Source organism: Salvelinus alpinus, chromosome 30, assembly GCF_045679555.1.
Source record: "Salvelinus alpinus chromosome 30, SLU_Salpinus.1, whole genome shotgun sequence".
Lineage (NCBI taxonomy): Eukaryota > Metazoa > Chordata > Actinopteri > Salmoniformes > Salmonidae > Salvelinus > Salvelinus alpinus.
This window is the reverse complement of record NC_092115.1, coordinates 27,389,245-27,406,045: the sequence shown is the minus strand read 5'-3', so window position 1 is coordinate 27,406,045 and position 16,801 is coordinate 27,389,245. Positions and strand designations below refer to the sequence as shown.

Here is a 16,801-nt window from a genome sequence, read left to right as displayed (position 1 = left end):
GTGTGTGTGTGTGTGTGTGTGTGTGTGTGTGTGTGTGTGTGTGTGCCAGAGGCAGTTATTGGGCACAAATTGCCAGTGACTCCACGCTAATGTGAAAATGAGGTCGGTGTTGCCAGAACAACATGGATGTGAGAGTAAAAGCAGAGGAAGGTGTGAAGGCAGTCAAGGGAGGAAGTCTTACAGACCTGTGAGCAGTGTAGTGCACTGAAACAGATCACACTGAAACATGTCACACTGAAACAGGTCACATGGAAACAGGTTCACAGCATTTTACTTAGTGACACGCGCAGCACTCACAGCTATATCGAGGAAAATAGTATACTACTATACTGTAGTGTAGAGTACATTTGATTTGTTTTTGTGTGTGCAGTAATTCTATTTCGATTTACAACTCTTTCAACTGTGTCTTTTATACAAAATATAATATACTGAATCCTATTGCTGATGTAATAAAAATATAGGCCTATGAAAATAAAATGCGTACGTAAGTGTTACTATTTGAATTGAAGGCTAACCTTTATTGTTGGCCTCATTCTGCATCACTTGTGCTCAGTAACTCCCAGTTCGTCCTGATCCATTATGCATGCCCTTACTCTCTCCATTTCTGGGTTTGAGAGAGAGAGAGAGAGGTATTTCGGTAGAAAGGTAGGTGTAGAGGAAAGCAGAAAGAAAGTATTTGAATTTTAAAGACCCTACAGTACATCAACATTCAACCCTCAGACGTCATATGAAAGACTGGGAGAGAGACTGGGAGAGAGACTGGGAGAGAGACTGGTAAAAGAGAGTGTGGGGGATATAGAGACAGAGGGTAAGAGGTTGTCGCAATATTTCAGCTCCACTATTCTCTCTGCCCTAAACAGGACAAGGCCTGCTATCCCAGAGTGCACTACAGCTCAACAATCAGGATGGTTCACTCTCTTACCCAGCCGGTTACCTCAGCAACCAGGCACTAGAGGCCCTGCCTCGCAGTGGCCAGGTGGGAGGGGCAGTCCACAGTTACAACCAGGTGGGTGACATTAGAGCCCTGGTCAAAAGTAGTGGACTAAGGAATAGAGTGCCATTTGGAACGGGCTCCTGGATTGCATCGGTCAATGATAATTTAGCATCTTTGCTGTATAGTCTGGATTTCAATATGGCATGTGATGTAGGTGTAAGATCTAAGGTTATTTCTGTGCTTCTCCAGGTGACGTCTAGCCGTGCGGCCCAGCTGGCTGCCAGTGTAGACTCCTCCCAGTCCAGAGAGTCGTTTGCCCAGGGCCATGGCAGCGCCTTCCACATGCCTGACGCCCCGCCAACTCCTTCCATGTACTACTCTTGCTCCACCCTGCCTGCCCAACGTGTGAGCTCCCCCCACTCCATGCAGGCCGTGGGCTCGCCTACCAAGCTTCAGCGCCTGGGCTCTGCCTCTGACATGCCCAGCTACGCCACCCTGCAGCGGGTCTCCTCGCCCAAGCAGTCCCCCAGCCGGCTGGCCAAGTCCTACAGCACTAGCTCCCCCATAAACATGGTGGTTGGGTCTGCTGGGCTGTCCTCCACTTCCCCGCTGCACATGGCCTCTTCAGGCAACGCCTCGGGCTCATCCCCACTCCATCAATTCAGCTCTACCGTGGGTAACTACGCTACCCTGTCCCCCATCAAGCGCATGCAGCACTCCTCGGACCAGTACAAGATCTCCCACGAGCTGTATGCAAACGCCACCCTCGGGAGGCCTGGCAGCCTGGCAGGTGGGTGCACAGGCTCAAACAGAGAGAAACTGTCTTTATATACAAAATATTAAAAACACCTTCCTAATACTGAGTTGCACGCCCTCAGAAAATACTAAATTCGTGGGGCATGGACTCTACAAGGTGTCGAAAGCGTTCCAAAGGGATGCTGGCCCATGTTGACTCCAACGCTTCCCACAGTTGTGTCAAGTTGGCTGGATGTCCTTTGGTTGGTGGACCATTCTTGATACACACGGGAAACTGTTGAGCGTGAAAAACCCAGCAGTGTTGCAGTTCTTGACACAAACTGGTGCGCCTGGCACCTACTACCATACCCCGTTCAAATTCACTTAAATCTTTTGTCTTGCCCATTCACTCTCTGAATGGAACACATACACAATCACTGTCTCAATTGTCTCAAGGCTTAAGAATCCTTCTTTAACCCGTCTCCTCCCCTTCATCTACACTGATTGAAGTGGATTTAACAAGTGACATCAATAAGGGATCATAGCTTTCCCCTGGATTCACGTGACCAGTCTATGTCATGGAAAGAGCAGGTGTTCATAGTGTTTTGTACACTCAGTGTATATATCATGTCTAAAAATGTGTGTTTTTTCTATGGGCTCAGCATTCTTTTATTTATATATGTTTTCTCAAATTACTCTAAATGCTGTAGTTAATGGAATTGATAATACTAGATATTATTAACCATGTTTGGAACATCGGAGGCTGCTGGTTTTATGGAAACCATGTGTTCAATACCATTCCATTTATTCTGTTCCACCCATTACTATAAGCCCGTCCTCCCCAATTAAGGTGCCACTAGCCTCCTGTGGTTTGGAACCACATAATGATGTTTCCTATGTTTTTGTTGTGGTGTTCAGGATCCAGGGGCTCTTATAGCAGCCAGCACAGTCACCTGGGCTCAGAGCTGCGACCTCTCCAGTCTCCTGAGCACCACATTGACCCCATCTATGAGGACAGGGTCTACCAGAAGCCTTCTATCAGGAGTCTCAATCAGAACCAGGGTGAGTCAGATGGTCCAGAGCCCCTGCTGTGCTGGGCTGGGCATCCCCTTATATTTGACTAGGCTTTTGTCAGGCTCACCTACTTCTTTTGACCAACTAAATGTTAATATTCCACTGTTGGTTTCAGAGGGTTATCATTCAATGAGAGGTTCAAGAGCCAAATGCGTTCTCAGTAGATACTTATATTTGATTGGTTCTTTGAAGGTCTGTGTCAGCACTTGATTAATCCTTGATAGGGAGAATTTACTTAAGCAAACACAGCAAGCCCAAAAGGTAAGGAAGCAGGTATTTCAACAGTCAATGCCCCACATTTAGCTTATTATTCAGGTGGAACTTAGGTGGGCCTTTAAACTGTGGTTTTCCTGCAAATAACGCTAATGACTAAAAACAACATTAGTGTTTTTATCACTCCATCAGATCGTTTAGCTCAATTTTTCAGTTCAGTTATGCAAATCCGATTAGTATCTTGATAGCAATCACAATCACATAACATTAGATAATTAGATATTAGATAGAAATAAATCTAAATTATTCCCGCAGAATTTAAACTCAAGCGTTGAAAACTGAGTTGGAGGCACCCACCATGGTCAAATGCATTCCACAGTATTTAGCCTAATGCTTTCTTTAATGAGCATGTGTATCCCCTCCACAGAAATTCCGCCTCACGTCACTGCATATGATGAAATCCTACTATACGATCTGAAAAGCTTTGTAGTTTCCTAACGGCTAGGGAATTGGAGTTACAATCATGCTTCCTGTTTGTAAAGACTGCAGGCTACTAAATTATGAAAGACCTGAGGGAATACTGTGATTCTTACTGGTGTTTCATTGAGCATGGGTTGAGATGGTACAGATTGTGCATGAAGGCTGTTGGCTCATATCCTCACAGCCTTCTGTACAGTACTGTATCCATCCTCTGCTCATGCTCAACCTAATCTTTTATTTTATTTTTAACCTTTATTTAGCTAGGCAAGTCAGTTAAGAACAAATTATTATTTTACAATGACAGCCTACCGGGAAACAGTGGGTTAACTGCCTTGTTCAGGGGCAGAATGACAGATTTTTATCTTGTCAGTTTGGGGATTCGATCCAGCAACCTTTCGGTTACTGGCCCAACGCTCTAACCTCTAGGCTACCTGTCACCCCATCTTTCACCTCCTTCAGGCAACCGTCTGGGCAAAATGTCGCATCTAGTGGTTTAATGTTGTTTTCTGCTAATTTGATTGTCCAAAAAACGTTGCATCAACATCAAATACATAACTAACATGGGATGGGACACCATTTGTTTCTGTGATTATATACATTTTCAACCCTCATACAACATTCATCCAATGTGAATTGGTCTGATATTCCATTTATCCAACTATAGTACAGCTACGAGCTGCTCATGTGGAAAGTTTCAATGTGTGGAGCCTAGGTCATGGCTCTTAGGGAGGAGGGAGTCGTGTAAAAGCTGCTACACTGTAACTCTATTCACCTCTCACACTGTCTGTAGCTGGCAGGCAGGCAGTGCTCCTCAGAGATAGATAGCGGCCTTCTACCTACATGGTCAGGATGATCAGTAGAAGCATCTCTGCCAATGCGTTCAGCGCAGCACGGTAGTGCATGCTTTCAGGCTGGACTCACAGTTCAAGTGCTTTAGAGATACATCAAGATGCATGGCAATAAGTGAGAGAATAGTGTTTCAACCCAAGGCTTTGCTCAAGCTATTTTTCCCTAATATTTATATGTTCAAAATAGCATTGAATTAAATGTATGTAAGAGCAGTGTCTTATGTAGGCCCTTATAGATGATTTTCAGCTAGTACCTGTCATTGATTTTCTTAAAAAGCAGTCTTCACAGACAGAAAACATAGTTGTCAGAGGCCATCCTCTGACTTTGTTTGATATGAAATCGTTAGCTATTCATCACTGTCCCCAATGAATCCTTCTGACATTGATTTTTAACAACATAATACTGTCTGGAAATTAAAGTGTTCTGTGTTCAAGGTCATGTTCATGGCACTCAGGTAGATTATGAAAACATAATGTTGTAAAAAAATACTTTCAGAGTGAACTGCTGACCAAAGCCCTTTCAATATTCTGAGAGAGATCAATCTGTTGGGTCGTGTTAGAGTGAATAGTCATCTACAGAATGCCCACTTCTTGTCATGGCCATTTTGTCAATTATGGGTTCATTTGACAAAGCACTAACTTTAATTTGACAAGTGACATTTGGTGCATTCATTCGTCATAATTCATATAAGATAACTGTCCTGAAAGTTATAATTTTTTCCTGACACATACGTTTGCGTTTTTTCCAGACACTTTTTGATTTTTCTGGTTTTCTGTCTATATTATAGTTTCTTAGTAGAGGCTGCTGGGAAGTATTGAAATTAATTCAATGAAATTATCCTTTTTGACTTTGCTTTTGCCTTCTTGTTCCCCTCCTCTTATTTCTCTGGTGGTTGGCTGTTCTGTTTCTCTTCTCACTGTGTGTTCTTACTCATTCCTCTGCCTAGACCCAGTAAACCAGTTTTGTGAACAGGTCCTGAACTTTCTGCTCTGTCCCTACTTCCCTCCTGCCGTAGCCCCGTCTTCCCCTGGTGTTGACTCCACCCCCTTGCAGCGTACAGGCAGCCAGAACGCCTCAGGCACTTTGCCATACCAGAGAAGCAGCTTTGCCACTGCCTCGGCTGCGGACTACGCCAACCCGTACCGCACCCTCCAGTTCTGCCCGTCTACCGAGTCTCCCTACAGCAAGTCTGGCCCCGCCCTTCCCCCAGAGGCCGCACTGGTCCGCTCACCTTCTGTCGACAGTATCCAGAAGGATCCCAGGTAAGTGCTGCTAGAGCACTGCAGTTTTAAACACACCTCTCTTCTCTTTCAGTCAGGCCACTGAGTATGGAGCACACGTCCACAACACATCACTGCCTCCCAATATCTCCTCAGTTTGATTTGAAGTCCTGTCGGTACCACTATGCCTTGAATGACACCACCACTGTTATTTGGAGGGCACATGAAGCTTGTGTTAAACCTTACCTTCTCCCTTCACATTGTGTTGTTGAAACGTTTGTGTGTGCGTGTGAGCGTGTGAGTGTGTGCGTGCGTGTGTGTGTCTCATAAAGTGTTTCACTGGGAGAGCCTTGATTCATAAGCTGTATGGCTGTATTGCTGTACTATCGGAGTTGCTTTTGTTTGGGTCTCATCAAGGAGTTTATTCCTTTAGAGCAAATATAAAAACCGTACTGTCAATGCCGGTAACAACAACAACATGTTTAATCACTAGGAATACACACTAATTAAAGAGTTATCAGAGAAATCAGGAATACAGAAATCTGTGTTTGCATTCTCTACAATTTCATTACTGATTTATCCTGTTCCGTTTTCTTCATTCACCATCCCTGTACTGTTTGTTTATTTTAGTTTATTTCCTTTTCCACATTGCACCTTTCTGCTGTAGCTCTGGCATTACATTTGGCATTTGCACACTCTTTCAGTGGATTTACTTGTGATGATGAGTTGCATTGACTGGCTGCAACCAACTTCACAACATGCACAGTCAATTACAGTAATCTCCAAATGAGAAGGTCTTCTCTTTTATTTGGTTACTTCATATTCATTATTGTTAAAGGGTGGGTCTCACCAAAACAGTTCTCCAATCTTTCTTCATTTCAATTCATTGTGGAAAAACTAGGCCAGTATTGTGCATAGCGAAGCAATGAAATTACAGAAATTGATTAAGTATTTTAATGAATAATGTTCAAAATCAGCAAGCGAAACAACGTTTTACTCAACAAATACTTAACCACAATTAAGGATTTTATATTTGGTTGACTATGTACAGGTAACTGCCAAAATAAAGGAAACACCTATATAGGGTCTTAATAGGGCGTTGGGGCACCACGAACCGCCAGAAGAGCTACAATGCGCCATGGCATACATTCTACAAGTGACTAGAACTCTATTGGAGGGATGTGGCACCATTATTCAATGAGAAATTCCATAATTTGGTGTTTTGTTGATGTTGGTGGAAAACGCTGTCTCAGGCGCTGCTCTAGTATCTCCCATAAGTGTTCAACTGGGTTGAGATCTGGAGACATACACACACACACACACACACACACACACACACACACACACACACACACACACACACACACACACACACACACACACACACACACACACACACACACACCTACACACTCTTAAAACCCCCATGGTCCTTTGAGACCCCTCTTTCATGGTAGCCAAAATAATGGGCAACTGGGCATTTTTATATAAGACCTTAAGCATGATGGGATGTTAATTGCTTAATTAACTCAGGAACCACACTTGTGTGGAAGTACCTGTTTTCAATATACAGTACATTGTATCCCTCATTTACTCATTTATTTTGGCAGTTGCATGTATCTGTAAGTTAAAACATTTTACTGCAGTGGGCTAAATCAGGGTTACACAGAGTGTTTCTTGGTTGTCTTAAACAAATATACTTGGAAACGATAGTATGCACCTCACACACATGGTTATGAGCTTAAAAAAACAAGACGCCTGTACCATGTCAGATATACACTGAGTATACCAAACATTAGGAACACCTTCCTTGAAATTGAGGGCAGGGACTCTACATCGTGTCGAAAGTGTTCAACAGGGATGCTGGCCCATGTTGACTCCAATGCTTCCCACAGTTGTGTCAAGTTGGCTGGATGTCCTTTGGGTGGTGGACCATTCTTGATACACACTGGAAACTGTTGAGCATGAAAAACCCAGCAGCGTTGCAGTTCTTGACACAAACCGGTGCGCCTGGCAAACCGGTGCGCCTTTACCTCGTTCAAAGGCACTTCAATCTTTTGTCTTGCCCATTCACCCTCTGAATGGCACACATACACAATCCATGTCTCAATTGTCTCATCGCTTAAAAATCCCTACACTGATTGAAGTGGATTTAACAAGTAACATCCAAAAAGGGATCATGGCTTTCATCTGGATTCACCTGGTCAGTCTACGTCATGGAAAGAGCAGGTATCCTTAATGTTTTGTTAACTTGGTGTAGTGTTGAAATGTATTCAATTTTGAGTTTGCATCCCAATATTACACTTTATATACATCACAGAAGACTGAAATATAACAAAACCGTTTGACATAGAAACACCGGATAAAAAAAAAAATATACAAAAATGATAATTTATTAATTCTGAAATTATAAAAAATATGAGTAACATTCCACCCATGAGTCCACGAGAGGGTGATTTGGTCATGTGACTGCAGGAAAGGGCTACAACTTTCCGAATAGTCAATGGTTGTTTGCAGGGTATAATCAATGTCACTATTTAGCAGAGAATCTTAAACCATAGGAAAGCTTATTCTTAAAAACTCTATCCAGATGTAAGTAAGACAATAATACGATTGCTAGAACGGGTCTCTCCACAAACCATGATAATGGTTCTGATGACTGAACAATCCTTAATTGGTCTAGCTGATAGACAATGGTGAACCTGCATGAAGATGTCAAAATTAAGAAATGACATCATTATTTTAGCATTATACGCTAAAATAATAATAATAATTTTAAACTACAGCGTGTGACATCATTCAATGTGCCAATAAATCAGCACAATCTACTTTTTCGTTTTTTCAAATTGCCGGGAGATGAAAGCTAACATTGGGATCATGTATGCTGTGCTAATGACTATACAAAAAATAGAGTAACAAAGAGAAATGTACAATAAGGCGGATTTAGCAATACAAGGAATGTGTGGAATGTGCATGGGGCTGCCATCTTTATGCACCTCTGCTATTGATCCTCGCATTTCTTGGTCTTTGTAAGACCCCTTCCTTAATGGACTCCCATCGACCACAATCAAATCATCTAGTGCATGTTCTGAATCCAGTGTAAGTGTGTAATATGAAAAGTGTTGAGAAAGAAAGACAGTCAAATGAGTATTATTTTATTCTTGTCAAGCTCCTTTGTGCGAGACACCCACCTACCTTTTTTTTCTTTCTGCCTGTCTCCTGATAGGTACGACCCTGAATTCCTTGTCTGGAATCAAAATCAAGCCGAGCAAAGAATGACAAAGTAATCCAGCATTTATTTACGTATTTCTATCTCTTATTCACTGAATCTGTCTTTCATGTCTACTACACAAAATGCCAGGCACATCTCCTTACCAATGAAAGAGCATGAATGAGAATAGTTCAATTATATTTTCCATTGCATTGTCTTCTGATTCCCAACTACTTAAAGTAGCTACTTCACTGAGAGATTAATAGCTGTGTTATTCACTTTGCTTCCAATTGAGCTCAAGTAAAGGTTGCACTAGGGGTCCATGTCCAACATATTATATTTCATTCTCACAAATACACAGTATACATTAGGCTTATGTATCTATTTGGCTTCAAGTTTCTCAAGTTTACTTTTCAGGCTTATCTAGTATTTGATGGTAAAGATGTGACATTGTGACATTTGTTACTCTTTAGTGAATTAAGCTATAAGGGTTTTCTGACAGCAGTTAGAAGCTTTTGGGGTAGGCTACGGGTACTTGCTGATTGTGTTTGTAGGATAGTGACAGTATTGTCCAATGATCATCCATTTTCTTCTTCGTTTTACATCCTTCATCATCATTTTTCACTCATCGTTTTCGAAATGTGCTTCATCATCCCAAGATTTACTGAGACTTGTTCAGTAATTGAGGGCAGAATCCAGGAGCTTAGAATGTCACTTTTGCAGAATGTGATCATTCTCCCTTTATGCAATCTTTCTCAACTAATACTCATTTTAGTACATATATGATATATCGTGTAGTGTGACTGACCGACATCTATGCCCCACATAGGCTAGTAGAAACAATATGGGATTCCCATTCACTGACTGGTAATCACTGACTGGTAAGCACATGATACGTTTTATGGGCGATTTTTGGGGGGCAGATTGACATTTATTGGGATGAATTTTGTCCTGGAGGCAGAGCTGAGCGATATCCACTAGATGGGCCAGCTGCTAAGTCAAAATTGGCTACATAGCCTATCGTAAAAATTGGTTTTAATTTAAGGTTAATGGTTAATGTTAGGGTTAAAGTTAGGGTTAGTTTTAAAATCAGATTTTAAACCTTTGTGGATGTGCCAGCTAGTCACTAGCCTGCAGAGCTGCTTCCAGTATGAGTCATCCCAATAAATGCCAACCTGCGATGTTTAAGCCTGTTGCAGTCTTATCCCCAAGACTACAGTGATGTGTGGGATTCAAAGTACAGTGCATTCGAAAAGTATTTAGACCACTTCACTTTTTCCACATTTTGTTACATTACAGCCTTATTCTAAAACAGGTTTTTAGAAATGTTTGCAAATGTATATACAAAAAAATGAAATATCACAATTACATAAGTATTCAGACCTTTTACTTAGTACTTTGTTGAAGTACCTTTGACAGCGATCAAATTACAGCCTTGAGTCTTCTTGGGTATGACGCTACAAGCTTGGCACACCTGTATTTGGGGAGTTTATCCCATTATTCTATGCAGATCCTCTCAAGCTCTGTCAGGTTGGATGGGGAGCGTCGCTGCACAGCTATTTTCAGGTATCTCCAGAGATGCTCGATCGGGTTCAAGTTCGGGCTCTGGCTGGGCCGCTCAAGGACATTCAGAGACTTGTCCGAAAGCCACTCCTGCGTTGTCTTGGCTGTGTGCTTGGGGTTGTTGTCCTGTTGGAAGGTGAACTTTCGCCCCAGGCTGAGGTCCTGTGCGCTCTGGAGCAGGTTTTCAAGGATCTTTCTGTACTTTGCTCCATTAATCTTTCCCTCAATCCTGACTAGTCTCCCAGCCCTGCCTCTGAAAAACATCTCCACAGCATGAATCTGCCACCACGATGCTTCACTGTAGGGATGGTATTGGCCAGGTGATGAGTGGTGCCTGGTTTCCTCCAGACATGACGCTTGGCATTCAGGCGAAAGAGTTCAATCTTTGTTTCATCAGACCAGAGAATCTTGTTTCTCATGGTCTGAGAGTCCTTTAGGTTCATTTTGGCAAACTCCAAGCGAGCTGTCATGTGCCTTTTACTGAGGAGTGTCTTCCGTCTGGCAACTCTACCATAAACGCCTGATTGGTGGAGTGCTGCAGAGATGGTTGTCTTTCTGGAAGGTTCTCCCATTTCCACAGAGGAACTCTGGAGCTCTGTTTGAGTGACCATCGGGTTCTTGGTCACCTCCCTAACCAAGGTTCTTCTCCCCTGGTTGCTCAGTTTTGGTGGTCTTTGGTGGTCTTGGTGGTTCCAAACTTCTTCCATTTAAGAATGATGGAGGCCACTGTGTTCTTGGGGACATTCAATGCTGCAGTTGCACTGTCAACTGTGGGAGCTTATATAGACAGGCCTTTCCAAATCGTGTCCAATCAATTTAATTTACCACAGGTGGACTCCAACCAATCTCAAGGATGAGCAATAGAAACAGGATGTACCTGAGCTCAATTTCGAGTCTCATAGCAAATGGTCTGAATACTTATATAAATAAGGTATTTCTGTTTTTTTTAAATTATACATTTCCAAACATGTCTAAACCTGTTTATTCACTTTGTCGTTATGTGGTATTGTGTGTCGATGTATTTAATCCATTTTCGAACAAGGCTGTAATGTAACAAAGTGTGAAAAAAGTCAAGGGGTCTGAATACTTTCCGAATGCACTGTATGTTAAGTAGTTGTAATGTAAGTGCTGTCTTCTTCTATCATGCAAAGTATACTGTATGATGGTACTGTCTTGTATGGTATGCGTGATAGCAAAGTATGGCTCATAAATTAACCCATGAACCATAACTGCCAGTGTGTGTATGCATTCTTACCATAGCTATGGCACGGAGACAATGCTCACGTTGTGGAGGTGAACACATTTGATATCCATACATTCATTTGACATCTGTCACACATGTACAGCATTTAACCCTTAGCACTTTGTCGTGCTTTTAAAAGCTTAGTCTATGGAGCTCATTGATAGCGTCTATCCAATAGTGTTTAGACAGGAGGACTGTGGATGGATTAAAGCAACAAAGGAAGCAGAGAAGCAGGTTGCTCATGAAAGTGTTTGTTTAAACGCTGTCCACACTTGACTGGCTAAACTAAACTAGAACATTGAACGAGGGCAATTACATGGACTATCGCACTTCAGCCGTGTTCCCTTGTACAATGTTTATACTGTTAGCTGCTCTTCAGTCTTGTCTATCAATTCTGCACAACCAGTCATCATCTGATATTGTGGCCAAGTTAACACATGGTTAATTACAGATACTAACATATTTCTACGATGGAACTCATTAGTATTGGAATGGATCGGTCAGCTCTGTTACATCTGTCATATTGTAAAGGTCTGTCAGATTATATAGTTTTTCTGTATTGTGACGCTGAACCAAAATAATCATAAATGTTTTCGATAATGTTTGTTGGATGATTTTACATCATTGTGTCTCATCGACAATAGAACTACACTGTGTTTTTACATCTGATATCACCTTTTGCCAAAGAATGAAGTTATGCACATTGAATGACTGTGTGTGTCTTCCAATCTGAAAGGCCCCATCTGTCTGTTTATTTGAGTGATTGCATGAGTCATCAATAATATGTTTCCTTTCCCTCTGTGTCATTTCTCTGTGGTGGAAGGCAGCCGCGGTTGCTTACAGTTTTGACGTGTCTGTTGTGTTCACTCTATTGTACAAGCCTTAAGTCTTAGGAAATATCATTTGGGCCCAAGACAGTAGTCAACAACATACTCAGTTAAAATGTCTACCCCATTCCCATGGTCTTTAATTACAATGCCCAATCATGCATTTAGAATACATCATTTATGACTATTTAATTTGGGGGGGGGGTTGTTTGATCGGTTCAAGAATGGCATTCTGTATTCTGGTGCAAATGTTCCCAGCTATGGAGCCGACAGATAAGTTCACCTGGCTGCTTTTGAACAAAGCCCTGAATGACGAGCTGTCTGCAACCCTAGGAGTTAGTTTCAATCCAGTGAGTCGCGATATTTTACACTACTGAGGGGATTCAACCTGAGCCTCAACTCCACTGCCAACCTGGAACGTTTTGCCGTATGATTTTTAGAGATGACATGAGGGAGACCTTGAGAAAATGACTACAATAGCTTGCGCTCTTACAAAATGAGTGGCGTTTAAAGTTAAAAGCTACCATTTTAGTCCTCAGTAAAGGAAGGCTGTTGGAAGGCCAGCTTAGGGAGTTGACTACTCTTCACACTTCACTACTCTAGAATGCATGCTATAGACATGCCAGTCTGCAATCCCAGTGCTGTGTGAAAGAGAGATAGAGAGAGCTCGTTGACTTGGCCGGTTCGGTTGTAAATCAGCAGATTGTTTGATCAGTCAGTCGTTTGTTCCTGAGAGGATGAAGCTCATCACTGTGAATCAGTCCATTTGGATCCCAGATATGTAACTCATGTGAAGTGTTATGCAAACCGCTCTTTTCTGCTTCAAAGCACTGAGAGTGCTGAGATGGGAATACACACATAGACAACATTTCAGAAACTACAGTACCAACACTGACAAATAGATAAAAATATAAATATACAGTGCCTTCAGAAAGTATTCATACCCCTTGACTTTTTCCACATTTTGTTGTGTTACAAAGTGGGATTAAAATGGATTTTATTGAATTTATTTGTCAACGATCTACACAAAATACTCTTATGTCAAAGTGGAAGAACAATTCTAACGTTTTGTAAAAAATCTAATGAAAAAAACCCCACTAGTACTATATATCTTAATTAGATGAGTATTTAACCCCCTGAGTCAATACATGTTAGAGTAAGTCTCTAAGAGCTTTCCACAACTGGTTTGTGCAACATTTGCCATCATTTGCCACTTTTCAAAATTATTCTAGCTCTGTCAAATTGGTTGTTGATCATTGCTAGACAACCATTTTCAGGTCTTGCCATAGATTTACAAGCATATTTAAGTCAAATCTGTAACTTGGCCACTCAGAAACATTCACTATCGTCTTGGTAAGCACCTCCAGTGTAAATTTGACCTTGTGTTTTAGGATATTGTCCTGCTGAAAGGTGAATTAATCTCCTAGTGTCTGGTGGAAAGCAGACTGAACCAGGTTTTCCTCCATTCTCTCCATTTATTTTTTATCCTGGAAAAACTCCCCAGTCCTTAACGATTACAAGCGTACCGATAACATGATGCAGCCACCATTATGTTTGAATATACAATATGGAGAGTGGTACTCAGTGGTGAGTTGTGTTGGATTTGCCCCAAACATATCGCTTTGTATTTAGGACTTAAAGTTAATTTCTTTGACACATTTCTTGCAGTTTTACTTTAGTGCCTTACTGCAAACAGGATGCATTTTGAATTCAGGCTGTAACACAACAAAATGTGGAAAAAGTCAAGGTGTGTGAATACTTTCTGAAGGTACTGTACATGTATGGAATTAGAGTAAAATAAAATGTACTAACCAAAGTTAGCATATGATGTTTTCAGATCATTTGACTGAGCGATGCTTCTCTCTTTTATAGCTTTCAGGGCTGGGGTGTGAGATTAAAGAGGGAGGATGAGATGAGATGTGAGGACAGTGGCATTATCATAGGCGGTTACACAGCCGTTTGGATGAATAATGGTCCTTGGGTAATTCTCTAATGAAGAAGTGAACTGGCAAACACAGCACTGTAGTCCCTAAGGAATCGATGAGCCTACGTAACCTTTGTGGCTGTGGCTGTGGCTCTGGTTATGTGATGAGGGTGAGAGGCTGGATTTGATCATACTGCCGCCCGCTGCAGTTAGTGTCCCCTAATGTTCATGATTCAGAGTCCGAGTCGTACATCCGTCTTTGCCCTCTTGAAAGGCCAATGCGGTTGAGGAAGAACAGTCATTGTAGCTGAAAAGCGCGGCTACTGCTGAGGGCAATGAATGAGTACAATGAATATACGGTACATCAATTCAGGCCGGTACTAGTGTACGGTACAAGCTAAGCAGCATTAATGTTTTTCAAATGCTGCTCTGTGCATTGGGATGCACAATTTGTTTCTTTACTTACTGCTATTCTGTAAGATTCAATAGTAAAGTAATGCTTGTCTGACTGTGCTCTAGGTAGGGAGATGCAGTGGTCATAGGCCAGTGTGTGTGCGTGTGTGCGCACGTGTATCCTTGCATGTTTGTGCGCACGTGTATCCTTGCATGTGTGCACATGTGTGTGTATGCGTGCGTGTGTGTGCAAGTGTGTGTGTTTGAGTGCAAATGAGTGTGCGTGCATGCGTACGTGAGTGCATGCGTGTACATACATGTGTATGTGAGTTCTTGGGGATGTTGGTTTGAGGACTCCCCCGCTGAGGCTAATCCAGTCTGATCGGCCACATCTCAGACACTACAACACGGAGTACGGCCACTAGAGTCCTATTCTGAGCTCTATCCTCTCTCTGATGCTGTAAATAAGAGCCATAACCTCCATTTTAATGGATGGACCTGGACGCTCTTGTAGTGGTCCATTTATGTTCACTTCATCCACCCGGCCCCGGTGTCTGTCTGGCTGACTGGGGGATCTGAGAGCTTTGCGTCACATTCGGTTTCAGAGCCTCCTAATTTATCCCAATACATGTGGGCTAAACAGCTAAACTAACACAGGTCTGAAATGGCACCCTATTCCCTATATAGTGCACTACTCTTGACCATGACCTAGGACTCTGGTCAAATGAAGTGCACTATAGTGCCTTCAGAAAGTATTCATACCCTTTGTCTTGTTCCATATTTTGTTGTGTTCTAGCCTGAATTCAAAATGGATTACATTTATTTATTTTTCTCACCCACCTACACACAATAGCCCATAATGACAAAGTGAAAACATGTTTTTTTTTAATAAGAAAAAATGAAAAAGCTGACAAAGGCCTTGAGGCCGATACATAAAGCTTAATAAAGAGCAGTGATATTAGCCAGAGCAGTTTGCGTGTTTCTTCTTTTTTCTCTCATGTGTTTTCATATAAAAGTCCCAAAATTGATGTATCAATCGCAGATTGCCTCTTTAAGAACTTAAAACCCTATGTACAGTACAGTACTGTAATGACTCTAGGCGATGTTTCAGCCAGTGACCTACTTCCTAATTGGATATGATTAAACATACAGCAGTTTGCACAAACTCTTTGAGCATTTCGATTGCCCAATTAACCCATATGTGACTTATGCAAGGTTAAATCATCTTTAGATCATTTTTTATTAAGTTGTATTTGGTCTACAAACGCTCATATGCACAGACGTAATCATCATTATAGTACTGTACATAGCAGACAATAGCTAGTTAATAGCAGTGGTGGAAAAAGTACCCAATTGTCACACTTGAGTAAAAGTATAGATTCCATAATAGAAAATGACTCAAGTAATAGTGAAAGTCACTTAGTAAAATACTACTTGAGTAAAAGTCTAAAAGCATTTGGTTAAATATACGTATCCCACACGTACAATTATCTGTAAGGTCCCTCAGTCAAGCAGTGAATTTCAAACACAGATTCAACCACAAAGACCAGGGAGGTTTTCCAATGCCTTGCAAAGAAGGACATCTATTGTTAGATGGGTAAAAATAGAAAGCAGACATTAAATATCCTTTTGAATATGGTGAAGTTATTAATTACAGTTTGGATGGCGTATCAATACACCCAGTCACTACGAAGATACAGGCGTCCTTCCAAACTCAGTTGCCGGAAAGGTAGGAAACACAGGCAATGGAACATCTGGATAGAAGAAACGGCTCGGGTCGCACAAAAGGGAATATATCATTGCGGATAAAGTTCGTATAAAGTTCAATGCTAAGTGCTAAGCACTAGTGATGGGAAACCGAGGCTTTCTAAATGTGTCGGAGCTTACACCAAATTGTGCCGAAAGTAAAAGTATAAATTATTTCAAATTCCTTATATAAGGCAAACCAGATGGCACGATTTTCTAGTTTTTTTTTTAAATTACGGAGAGTCAAGGGCACACTCCAACTCTCAGACATAATTTACAAATGAAGCATGTGTGTTTAGTGAGTCTGCCAGATCAGAGGCAGTAGAGATGACCAGGGATTTTCTCTTGATAAGTGTGTGAATTGGATCACCACATTATTTAGCAATGTA

General features: G+C 41.6%; 1 protein-coding gene across 2 annotated transcripts in view; it reads left to right on the top strand.

Moving 5' to 3' along the window:
* ctnnd2b (catenin (cadherin-associated protein), delta 2b) overlaps window positions 1–16,801 on the top strand; it is a 122,478-nt gene that overhangs the window by 61,941 nt on the left and 43,736 nt on the right. For both annotated transcript variants that reach the window (XM_071377193.1, XM_071377194.1), the window contains 5 exons: window positions 861–1,006; window positions 1,184–1,724; window positions 2,588–2,731; window positions 5,301–5,547; window positions 8,732–8,788. In XM_071377193.1, the coding sequence (XP_071233294.1) occupies window positions 861–1,006; window positions 1,184–1,724; window positions 2,588–2,731; window positions 5,301–5,547; window positions 8,732–8,788 (1,135 nt within the window). The remainder of the gene's footprint in view (window positions 1–860; window positions 1,007–1,183; window positions 1,725–2,587; window positions 2,732–5,300; window positions 5,548–8,731; window positions 8,789–16,801) is intronic.